The sequence below is a fragment of the Nannospalax galili genome, unplaced genomic scaffold, assembly GCF_000622305.1.
Source record: "Nannospalax galili isolate Female #2095 unplaced genomic scaffold, S.galili_v1.0 scaffold528, whole genome shotgun sequence".
NCBI classification, from domain to species: domain Eukaryota; kingdom Metazoa; phylum Chordata; class Mammalia; order Rodentia; family Spalacidae; genus Nannospalax; species Nannospalax galili.
Genome location: NW_008359681.1, coordinates 233,532 through 245,981, shown reverse-complemented (window position 1 = coordinate 245,981; position 12,450 = coordinate 233,532). Strand labels below are relative to the sequence as shown.

Here is a 12,450-nt window from a genome sequence, read left to right as displayed (position 1 = left end):
TTTGACCATCATAATAGTGCTTTAAACACTTATGTCTAGGTTTTTGTTTGAATACCTATTTTCAGTTCTCTTGAATGTATACCTAGGAGTGGAATTGATGAGCCATATGGTCATTCTATATTTGACTTTTTGAAAAACAAAAATACATTTTAGGTGTAAAGTAGTAAATCTATAGAGTATATTTTCTTTTTAAATATTAGGGATTTTTAAAAAATATTTTATTATTATTTTTATTTTATGTGTATTAATGTGTTGCCTACATGTAGGTAAGTACACCCGTGTCATTCAGTGCCCACAGAGGACAGAAGAGGCTGTCAGATCCCCTGGAACTGGAGTTATGGACAGTTGTTAGCTGCCATGTGGGTGCTGGGATTCAAACCCGGGTCTTCTGCAAGAGCAGTCAGTGTTCTTAACCGCTGAGCCATCTCTCCAGCCCCAAGGAAATTTTTTTTTAATAGTCAGGCAGAACTGGGTTCAAACAACAACCTCTTTACTAACAAGCTGTGGCCTTAGGCAAGTTATTTAATTTTTTTTTACTCTTATTTCTTCACCTAAAGTGTGTGGATAATTAATCCCTGCCTCAGGGTTGTAAGATTCACTGAGATGGTATTACATGTGCAGTCCTTTTATTAGCATAGTACCTTGTATAAAATAATCCACATGTAATGTAATAATTATTGCAAGACAACACAGTTGTCTAGGCCTAGTGGGTGTTCACTGCCACAAACAAATGGCCATGTTCCTTGGCCACACCAAAGAGAATTGGGAGCTGATTGACCTGAAAGGAAATCTTAAGCTTTGGTGTTTTTGTTACCGTCTTTGCATGGATGTTTTGCATTTCACTTGTAGAGTAAGACATCACCTGTTCTCACAGTTGATGACATTCCTGTTTTCAAAGGTGGAAGGACTTCTTACAGAGAAGTAGCTTTTAAAAAACCTCTTTGTTAACTGCTTGAGTTCTTATGTATGAACCACTTCCTGACTCACACACAGGAAGTTTGTTAGTGACTTGTTGAATCTCAAAGCATGAGGATTTGATGATCCTTTCCTCAGTAAGTAATTAGTTAGAAATTACTTTTCTGCTAAAATAGATTTGTATAAAAAATTAAAACATCCCATGGGTATGCCAGAGATTACCACTGCTAGTATTTTGATAAATGCTTCACAGAACATTTATGTACTATTTTTTGAGCAAAATTTTATTTTTCTGTGTGTGAGTGCCTGCATATACATAATTATACCACATGCATAGAGTACTCTTAGAGGCCAGAAGAGGGTGACAGATCTCCTGGAACAGTTGTGAGCTGCCTTGTGAATGCTGGGAACTGAACCCAGGTTCTCTCCAGGAGCAGCAAGTGCTCTTAACTGCTGAGCCATCTTTCTAGCCTCCCTTACATACTTTAAAATATTTTATTTCTATTTTATGTGTATGAGTGTATTGCCTGCATGTATGTAAGTGCACCCATGTCATGCAATGCCTGCAGAAGTGAGAAAAGTATGTTGGATTACCCTGGACCTAGAGTTTCAGACAGTTGTTAGCTGCCATGTGGGTGCTGGGAATTGAACCCAGGTCTTCTGCAAAAACAGCCAGTGTTCTTAACCGCTGAAACATCTCAGTAACCACTAGCAATATTTTTAGGAACATCTTTTCAAAGGCTTGAAATATTTTTGTACAATCTATTTCTTAGTGTTGAGTGTTATTCCATTTTATAGATTATCATTTTCCCATTTTCCTTTTGGGTATTTAAAGATATCCTTTTTCACTATTTATTTTTAAAATATTTTGTTATTTTTATTTTATGTGTATGAGCTTATTGCCTGCATATAGGTAGGTGCACTTGTGTCATGCAGTGCCCATGGAGGTCAGAAGAGGGTGTCAAATTCCCTGGAACTGGAGTTATGGATGGTTGTTAGCCACTATGTGGGTGCTGGGAATTGAACCGGAGTCCTCTACTAGAGCAGTCAGTGCTCTTAACTGCTGAGCCATCTCTCCAGCCCCCTTTTCACTATTTATAATACAAACAATGCTATGAGAGCATCTTTCTAGTAAACTTATTGGTCATATCCATGATAATTACTGTGGACTAAATTCTTAGATGTAGATTTGTGTGTTTATATGTGTGTGTGGGGGGGTACACTTTCCATTGTAATGACAAGTACCTAAGAAGAACAATTTGAAGGAAAAATGATTTTCTTTGGACCATGGTTTGAGGAATGTGAATTCATGGCTAGCTGGTTCCATTGGTTTTTGGACTGTGGTGAATCAGGACATGGGAAGAGAGGGGATGGAGAATGAAGAGATAGATGGAGGAGTAAGAGAGGAGAGAGGGGAAGAAAAGAGGAAGGGAGAGAGGGAAAAAAAGAGAGTGTAAAGGGGAGCGGGAGAAAGAGGGAAAGGGATATCATAAACAAGACATACCCTTTCAGGGTACATCCCACAGTAGGCTTTTTAGCTGTGAATTAACCCAGTGATGAGATTAGCACCATTCTGGTCATGATCTAGTCGCCCTACATTGCTGCTCTGAGGACCAAGCTTTCAACACAGGAGCCTTTGCAGGGAGGGGGCATTTCATATCCAACGTAGTTGTATATCTTCTTTTTTTTTTTTAATTTTTACAAAAACTTTATTGAGAATTTCATACATGTATATAAGGTGTTTTGATCAAATCCATGCCCACTCCCCTCCAACATTCCCCCCTCTGAAGAGGTAACCCTAAAATCTTTTAAGGATTAGATACAACCTCCCAAATACTTTTGACATTTTTCGCCTTTGGAACAGAGTATGTTGCTAACAGGCCCAAGGACATTTTGACTTTTAGCCAAGAAACTGGCTACATTTCTTTGGGGTCTTTTTACCCTAACTGCCTAGCCAATTCCTACCTCCTATTCTTATCACACCATCCTCTGAAGAGGTTACCCAAATTGCCAATAGGGAATAGGGATGCTGACTGCTCTGGCTTCTTCCATGCTTAACAGGGTCGCAGAGTGAGGCAGTTGGAGTACCCCTTCAGTGGATCTATCTAAAATACTCCCTGATTGCATAACTCTTGTCTCTAAGGCAAGAAGAAAGTCCTTGAATCATGAATAGGAGATGTGAAGGAGAAGTAAAGGCAAGAGTAATTAGCATTACAAGTTCTAGACAGGGGACTAGAAAAAAGTCAGAACAGGGCAATTTTCTAAATGTTGATTTGAAAGTCCATTGGAGTTTCTTGACAAGGGCTTCCAAAAGCATCCCTCTATTGGGTTCTTCCTCATTTTTCTTTTGTCTTCCAAGGCTGGACTAGTTGGCTGGGAAGAGTGGCTGGATACTCAGGTGAAGGTCCAGTGACCCTGCTTGGCACTCCTTTAATGAATGAGCACAACCGTCAGCAAGCCCAATTGTGACTATGTTTAGCGATCAGGCTCAGCCGAAGTCGTGATTATGGTAGTTATTTCATGCAGAAGGGACTGCTGTATAGCATCTTGGTTTCTCTTCAGATTGTATAAATTTTTCACCTTTTCTTTTTTTTAGAGAGGTTCTCACTATATAGCCCCTGGCTGGCCTTGAACTCACTATATAGATCAGGCTGGTCTCAAATTCAGAGATCACCTACATCTGTCTCCTGAGTGCTGGGATTAAAGGCATGTGCTATACTATGCCTGACTTTTATATCTTTAGTTTTGGTAAGTTCAGCATTTAATAAGTACTCACTACTCTATAACACTTTGTACAGACTGCAGACTTTTGCATTTACTTTTTTACTGACAAGATAGCACTGTAGTTTGCTAGTGCCATCTGTGACATCATATATGTCTGTCAGTTAAAATCCACCGTGAGGTGAAAATCCCTTTGGACTCTGGAGCTATATGGAAGTGTAACGTAGGACATAGTTGTATTTGTAGTCAGCTCAACAGGGTTCGAATCCTGGTTTTGCCAGGATACTGCTTACTGGGCTTCATATGAAATCCGGCCACTTCAGTGTACTCAGCCTCACTTATTTTCCATGTGTTTCTGGAGAGCGCCATTCAGTGTAAGCTGGTCTGGTTATTTCAGTAACTTGTTCCTCCAGTGAGTTTTTTTTTTTCCTGTGACCAAACGAGACTTGAGGGATGGAAGCTGGTGGGTAAATGTGTTTTCTTCCTTCTCCCTGGGTTAGTAGCTCTTAGCTAGTCATCAGGCTTCTTAGAAAATCCTGCTGATCTATCATCTATCAGAAACATCTGTCTCTTTGGTGGGAGCCAACTAGATAATGTTCTCTTTTTTGTGGACTCTCACTCTTTGTTTTCCTCCTCATGTCCTTCACTTTGGATTCTGAGAATCACATTTCAAAATAAACTAACAGCCGATAAGCCTTTGTCTCACCTTTACTTTCAGGAGAACCCAACTTAAGGTGTTTTGTTGTCATCACATGTAACTTCCTCTCCGAACATGTTTTTCCTAAGACTTGTGTCTACTTCACAGGGTTATTTGGAGAATTAACTAGGTAATCCATTCACTCACCATGGTAAGTACTGAAAGGCTACTTACTATGTGCCAAATGATGTTTGAGCCCTCGGGATGTAGTAGTGAAAGAGACAGACCCTACTGCCATTATAGAGTTTGCATTCTGGTGGTGGAGATGAAGCAAACCAAGACTTTCAAATATTGAAGAAAGCTATAAAATTAATTAAGCAAGATGATGAGCAGTAAAGTGATGAGGGATGAATTTGAAAGGAGCACTGAATGATAAGAGCAAGCTCTGGACATGGGAAGAGTATTTTGGGTAGAGGGGTAGAGGTTCAGAAGCCCTGCTATAGGCATGAATGTCAGGAGCAAGGTAGTGAGGGCAGACAGGTGCTCAGTAAGTGCTGCCTAGTCGAAGTGGTAGCGAGGTTGGAGCGGGAAAGCTTATTGTTGACTGTATGAAATGAAGTGGCCATGTTTACCCCATGGTTGATTAGAAGTTTGTTTACTAGAGTAAGCAAAGAATTAATCAGGATATGAAAAAGATCACATAGTACATTACATTTTCCTTTAACCCATTAATACAATCAATTACACTGACTCCCTTTATATTTCCAATGTATATTTCTGTCCTGGACAGAATTAAAATGGTTATATCAATAGAATCAATTAATTCCTCAGTAGGTATTTTTATTTATTCACACACACACACACACACACACACACACACACACGCACACTCACACACTATGGCACACATGTGGCAGTTAGAGGACAATTTTGTAGAATTGATTCTCTTCTACCCTTATTCCAGTCCTGGGGGTTGACCTCAGGTCCTCAGACTTGTGTGGCAAGTGCCTTTGTCTACTGTGCATCTCACTCGCTCAGTATTTTTCAATTTAATTCTAATTTCAGTGAAGTATAACATTTTGCAGTCTTAACCATTTTCAAGTATACATATCAACAGCATTAAGTACATCCATATTTTTGTGTAAATAACCTCCTGAACTCTATCTCACAGAACTTTCACCATAAACAACTCCTGAACCATGGCTCCTGTGCTTTGTCAGTCACCAGCATTTTTTGTGTGTCTTTTTGAGACAGGGTCTCCCTGTAGCCCCAGCTGATCTGGAGCTTGCTATATAGACCTTGCCTACCTTAATCTCACAGAAATCTGCCTGCCTCTGCCTCCCAAGTGCTGGGATTAAAGGCATGCACTAGCATGCCTGGCGTCAGTATCCATTTTACTTTCTGAATCTTACTGTTTTTATGAATCTTACTGTTCTAGATGGCTTGTGAATGGAATCAGGTAATATTTATCTTGTTGTGTCTGGCTTATTTCACTTTGTGTAATGGCCTGAGGATTCATCAGTGTTCTCACATGGCGCAGAATCTCTTTGTGACTCAATTAAGTTCTGTTGTACATTTGCAGCAGTTTCTATTATTCTTCCTAAGTGGACCCATGGGTCAGTGCTTGAGCAGCTCTTCTCCATCAGTGCCCTTCCAATGAGCAAATTGCCCTTTAGGGATCCCTGCCCGCTCTAGCAGGAGCATAGCAGACTCAGCTGTGGCCTCAACCTGTGTGCTAACGGAACTGACGCAGGACAGATGGAAGACAGCAAAGATTCTGAAATGCTTTTCACATTTTAATCTTTTTAAAATTAGGATATACCTTAGAATTGTTGACATTTTAGAATATTTGGCAGTGTTTCTTTCCTTTTTAGAGTCAAACACAATGGTGTATCTTAAGTCAGCTTAATCATAGAGCTGGTGAATCTTAAGTACACTTTTAAATACTGTATATAAATCAGGACAAGCAGAGTAGATAGCTGTAGGGGTTGCTCAGAAATAAGGGAATTATTGTTACTGCCTTCTGTCTGCCTTTCCATGATTCAAGCATGATTGTTTCTTGCCTGGATTATCACAGCTTCCTGACTGGTCTCTCTTCAACCCTTGTCTTCTGTACCCTCTCAACAACCCAAGTGAACATTTAATACTGGTTTTATGCCTCTGTTTAACATTCTTTACTTCTACCCCAGGGATCCTGACTCTCTTGCTCAGAGGAAGGTGGAGGCTTTCTCCTGGTCTCTGCACTCTGCTGACCACTTCTTTGGCCTTATATCCAACCTGTGTGTCTTGCACTCATCCTGCTTTCAGCTGTGCTGAAGCCTGACTGCCTGCTGACTGTTTCTTTCTTAAAGCATTTGTACTTGATTTTCCTTCTGGGGGATCCTCTTCCTTCAGATATCTATCTGCAAGGCTTACTTGTTAGGGTATCTGCTCAAATCTCACCCTATGAGAAGGGTTTTCCCTAGCTGCCCTGTGTAGAGGGATACACATCTTCCTCCAGTAGAATTCTTTGCTCTGTAAGCAGGAGATCCCAAGTTACGGTGTGGTAATATCAGGGACCTGACTTACAGGAACTGGCTATGCTTCCCAGTGTCTTTGAAAGTCACCTGGGGTTTGGGGGAGGGTCTATCCCTTCTTGTATTCAATTCTGACATCTGGGTGATAAAGGTGGCTACCATCTTGAGCTTTGGCAGAAGGAAAGAGCATAAATGGTTCATTGGCTAAGTGCCTGGAAGTGATATATCTTGGTTGCCCCAAGCAAATCACATTGTCATACCTAACTTCAGTTGGTGGGGAAGTAATAACCCTACCATGTGCCTGAGAAGACTCCAGGGTGGATAACAGTTTCAGGCTTTACCCTGCTTGGTTTTTCTTTAGCATTTGTTTCCACCTGACATTTTCTATGTCTACCTTGTTTTCTTTTTTTCTCCTGTAGGTTGTAAACACGAGAGCAGGGCCTTTGTTCTGATGGTTCTACTGAACCCTAGGGCCTAGGAACATGCATGTATATAATAGGTGCTTGTTGATGCTTAGAGAGGGATTAAGGAGACTGTCAAGGTACCTCACTCTTACTCATTTGGTGACATGTAAAGTACATTGGAAGTGTAAACTGGGGAACTTGGGGGTGGGGAGGCCATGGTTTGACATAAGAAGGTGGCCACCAGGCTTCTAGAGAGCAGCATTGGAATCACTGGTCAGAGAATTGTGTCATTGTTAGACTTGGGACCAGGAATTTGCAGCTCAGCTGTGTGGTTTTTTTTCCACTCAGATTGAGTTGCTCAGGAGCTACAAGGGAGAGGCAGGGATGACTGACTTTCACAAGGACAGGTGGAAGTTGAAGAAGGAATCATGCTGCCCTTTCAAAGTATAGCACTCCATCCCCTCTCTGGGCCTGTCAAAATAATAAAGGGGCTCACCTGGAATAAGAGAAGCCTACTGCCTTATGGGGTTGACACGATGGGGGTGGTGGGAGGTGTTTGCTCTCCATTCAGCATTTTTAGGGGTGGATGATGGGGACAGAGCATTGGGAAGAACAGTCCTGGGCAATCAAACTGAAGACTTCATGCTTGCTAGGAAAGTGCTCTACCACAGAACTATGTCCCCAGCCCTCCTCACATATTTTTCTCATGACACTCTTGAGGTAGGTTCTCATCCCTTATTTTACAAACTAGAAAAACCGAGGCTTCCATGGCTCAAGGCAAAATTGAGACTGGTCACACTCTTAGACCTTGTGTGTTGTTGAGGCCTAGGCAATAGGGTGTGGTTTTAGATCTGACAAGTCTTGGCAAAGAGTATACAAACACTTTATGGTAGTTCCAGTTAGATGTTTGTAGGACCTTGCCAGAGAGGAAATAGCTGGGCTATTTTTGTATGCTTGCACAAGTATTGTAACCACAGTATCAACTGTAACCAGGTAAATCTACTGGCAGGGAATTTCTTATGAATAAGATGTAGACTCTGAGAGTGTCCCCTTGGTGATGTGTCTCTGTTCTTGCCATTGGTCAGCTGAGCATTTCTTCTGTGTAAGGAGCTGTGCTCTCTTCATTGCATCTGATTCAAAACAAGTCACTTCTCTTGTGTCCCCCTGCCCTCCATGTTTTTAATTGTAGGAGCAATCATTCTGAACATGGTCTTCTTTCTTCCTAGATAAGGCTCCTCTGTCAAAGAGCCTTTTGCTGGTCCCCAGTGCCCTGTCCCTTCTGCTGGCTCTCTTGCTGCCTCACTGTCAGAAGTTCTTCGCATATGACCTGCATGCCATCAAGAACGACTTCCAGGTGGGCACTGCAACCTTGGCCTCTGGGAGGAGAGGGGATTTTTTTTCTCTTAGAATTATTTTTTTCTCTTTTCTCCCTATAATTTATTAGTCCCTCTGACCCCTAATTAAAAAAAATAATTTATTCTTTGAGACTATTTTTATACTTTGATCATATTCACCCCCTCTCCCTACCACCATGTCCCTCTTCTAATTTCCATGTCCTCCTCATTTTATATTGACTGAGTCTGTTAGAGCTCCCTCCGTGCACATAGGTATGGGGCTATCCACTGGACCATGGGCAACCTACCAGGGGCCACATCCCTGAAGAAAATTGACTCTCCTTCCACCAACAACCATCAACTGCCAGTAGATCTCAGCTAAGGGTAGGGCCTGGTAAGCTCTTTTTCCTCCATGCTGGGATGTTGGCCGGGTTGATCTTGTGCAGATCTCATGCAGGCAGCTCCAGCTGCTATGAGTTCATGAGTGCATTGGTCCTGTCATGTCCAGAGGACAGTTTCATAGCAGCCCTCCCAAACCTGTGCCTCTTGCAGTCTTTCTGTCCCCTCCTCCACAAATGTCCCAAGCCTTGTGGGGAGAGGGTGTTTCATTTAGGGCTGGGCACAAAACCCCTCAATTTGTAAGAAATATTCTTATTAATACTGTATTAACAAGTATATCTTTTAGTCATCTTTATTGATAGTTTCAGTAAATGAGATTATAACAAAGAAGTTGCAGTGCTTTCCTTTAGTAGACATATCATTTTCCATTTTAATTTTTTCTCATGAAAATACAATTTATAATTTTAAAAGAATTTTTGAAAAATATGTTAAATCTTTTATGACACAACGTCTCTGTTGCCCCAGCTGGCCTAGAACTTGATATGTAGACCAGGCTGACCTCAATCTCATAAAGATCTGCCTGCCTCTGCCTCCTGAGTGCTGGGATTAAAGGCAGGCACCACCATAACTGGTTTAAATCTTTTTTTTAAAAAAAACAGCACACTTAACATTTCCAAAAACCTGTCTCAGTTTGAATATTCGATTAGGTGATTTAAGTTCATTCGTCTGTATAATGATTGCTTTTTAAAAAAAATGATGGTAGTTAGATCAAGTAGTAAAATTTTGAGTTTTTGCCATTGCAAAGAGCAGAACTCTACAGCTTTCAAGGTTCATGGACTTTTCTATAAGTTGGAATGTTCTCCAAATTACATTGGAGAACGCTCTAAGACTCTTCCTTTGCTAAGAACTTGATTAGTCATTCTAAGCTCAAACATCTCTTTCCTGAATACTGACACCTTCATAACAAGGTGATTAATGCCTTGACCTCACTGAATTCACCAAGGCTCTATGAAGGTCTTTCAGTGATTTCTCTATACTACTGCACCTGTCAGAATGGATGGTAGCTTCTGTAGTTTGTCATTTTCTGTAAAGCAATGCTTTTCAACCTTGTCTGCGTGTGTGTGTGTGTGTGTGTGTGTGTGTGTGTGTGTGTGTGTGTACATCTTTAAGTGCATATCATGCATACATATATAAAACACACACGTATATGTTAAAAAACCTAGAATCTCACTATAGATCAGCTGAGTCAAAAAGACTTTGTAGGATTTGGACATTAATGTTTCAAATTTTAAATTTTTATTTAAAAAAATTATCCCCAGGGCATTCTAGTGTGAGCCCAGCCTTGAGACTTGAGAACTTCTGGAAGGAAAGGAAAGGCCTTCTGATTTCTGGGGTTAATTTGATTCTCCTGGCTACACATCACATGGGCATCTGCTTTAAAGGTGTCTGGGTACATTCATAAGAACTTCTGCGGAGATGGGAGGGGGTTCGCTTCTGCCTTGAGAATACTAAACATACATATAACTACACAATATGATAAGCTGCCAAGTATACACTAGATCCTTAGATGATAAAAAAGGAAATTGGGACCAGTTAAGGGTGTATATTAGTCAGGGTTCTCCAAAGAAACAGAACTGGTAGAATGAATATATATGTATAGAGATTTATCAGCTTAGCTCACAGGATAGAGTCTGAGTAGTCCAACAATGGCTGCACCACACTGGAGAGGCTGAGAATCCGTAGTCACTCAGTCCACAAGGCTGGATGTCTCAGTAGTCCCAATCTGGCGCTGAAAGTCTGACGAATTCCAAAAGATCAGCTAGTCTTCAGTCTACAGCAGCAAGACGAACTCACCAGCGAGAGAGAAGGCAAGCAGCAAGAAGCCTGGCATTCCTCTCTGCCTTAGCCTTTTATACCGCTGCCATCAGAAGGTAACACCCACATTTAGGGTGTGTCTTCCGGCTTTAGATGATCCAATCAAGAAGATCTCTTTCATTTCAGTTAATCCCAGATCCAGTCAAGTTGACACCCAGGATTAGCCATCACAAGTTGGAACCACTCTAGAGAGCTTTGGGATAACTTTTCAATTTGTTCAGTTTGGAAGAAGAATGACTGAATTAGTGAAGAAAGGGTATTTTGCTTCAGAAAGCCCTATATGAATACCCTCAAGGGTATAATACAGCAGGTGTGGCTGGAAATTGATACAGGCTTGCATTGGATGAGCCCACAGGGTCAGCGATAAAGGTATTCCTATACCAAGTCTCAGGTGGTCATACTCTTAAGGGTAGGTACGAAACCCAAATCCTTTAAAATTATAGCTACCAGCTTCATTCACCATTAACCATAGGAAAGCCAAAGCAATGGAGTTCTGTAAACACAGTTGGTTACATTTCTTTAATATTTGGATTTTCCTACTGGCTGTCAGGGTATGTTGAGCACAGTGTGGAATGTGGGGGAGGGCTTGGAGCTGCCTGTCAGGTTTTGCATTAGCTATTCTGTAGATAATAAATATTACATTTGCTCAACAGGATCCTGAGTTCTCTCACTGTTCTCAGTTGATCATGTTGATGGGAGTCTATACTGGATTAAATTTCAACATGATTCTAATACAGTTGCAGAATACCTAAGGGAGAAAAGAGATTTCAATTGGAGGTACTTTTCTGTGACTTGCGTGCCTATGGTGGTATTCTAGTCTGATCATGGGCCTTTTCTTCTTGAACCCAGATAGAGTCCAAAACAGTTTAGTGAGTAGGCAAGTAGATGAATCCACAGGCCTTCCCTAGGTTAGTTGAGTTCTATTACATGGTGGGATAGACTGATGGCAGGGACTCTGCCTGGTGTCTTGCTTAATGCAGAGGCAAATGTGAACTGTGGGGTTTTAAATTTTTTTATTTATTTTAATTTTATGTGCATGAATGTTTTGCCTACATGTATGTAAGTGCACCATGTGTGTACATTGCCCATGGAGGCCAGAAGAAGGCACTGGAGTCCCTGGAAATGAAATTATGGACACTTGTTAACCACCATGTGGGTACTGGGAACTTAAGCCAGGTCTTCTGCAAGAATAGCAAATGCTCTTAACCAGTAAGTCATCTCTATAGCCCCCACTGCATGTGTTCTTAATGCCACCGAGTCATGTATTTGAAAATAGACATGGTAAATTTTATCCCTATGTTTATCACAATAATTCAAAGGAAGGATAGGGTTAATTTGTTCTACTTATGTCATAAAGTAATTGTAAAGGGGAAAGAAAATCAGAATGTTTTGCTGATGCTATTGGGACAATTAAAATTTGGAAAACATTTAAGATTCAAAACAGGCCATTGAAAACTAGCATTTTTATTTGTGTATTTGTTTTTCACCTAGCTAGAAAATAAAGGCTGGTGATGTTTCTAAGCCTACTAATATTTAGCAGCAGCTCCTGTAGCTTGTCTTGCACATAGTTGGTATGGCATTCTTTGGTGATTAAATTAAGCTAAAAAATGCATATTTTTGAGCTTATATCTAAATTGTTTTTCAGTTATAGCTTTGTTTTAAATTCAGTCATGTAAAGTAAACATTTGTTAGTCTTCCATTCAGCTGAT

At 40.8% G+C, this 12,450-nt stretch overlaps 1 protein-coding gene across 4 annotated transcripts in view; it reads left to right on the top strand.

Annotated features, from left to right (window-relative positions):
• Positions 1-12,450, top strand: part of Ubac2 (UBA domain containing 2) — a 167,732-nt gene that overhangs the window by 17,031 nt on the left and 138,251 nt on the right. For 3 of the 4 annotated variants that reach the window (XM_029558881.1, XM_029558880.1, XM_008823563.3), the window contains exon 2: positions 8,420-8,547. The exons of the other annotated variant lie outside the window; for it this stretch is intronic. In XM_029558881.1, the coding sequence (XP_029414741.1) occupies positions 8,420-8,547 (128 nt within the window). The remainder of the gene's footprint in view (positions 1-8,419; positions 8,548-12,450) is intronic. 4 annotated transcript variants of the gene reach the window in all.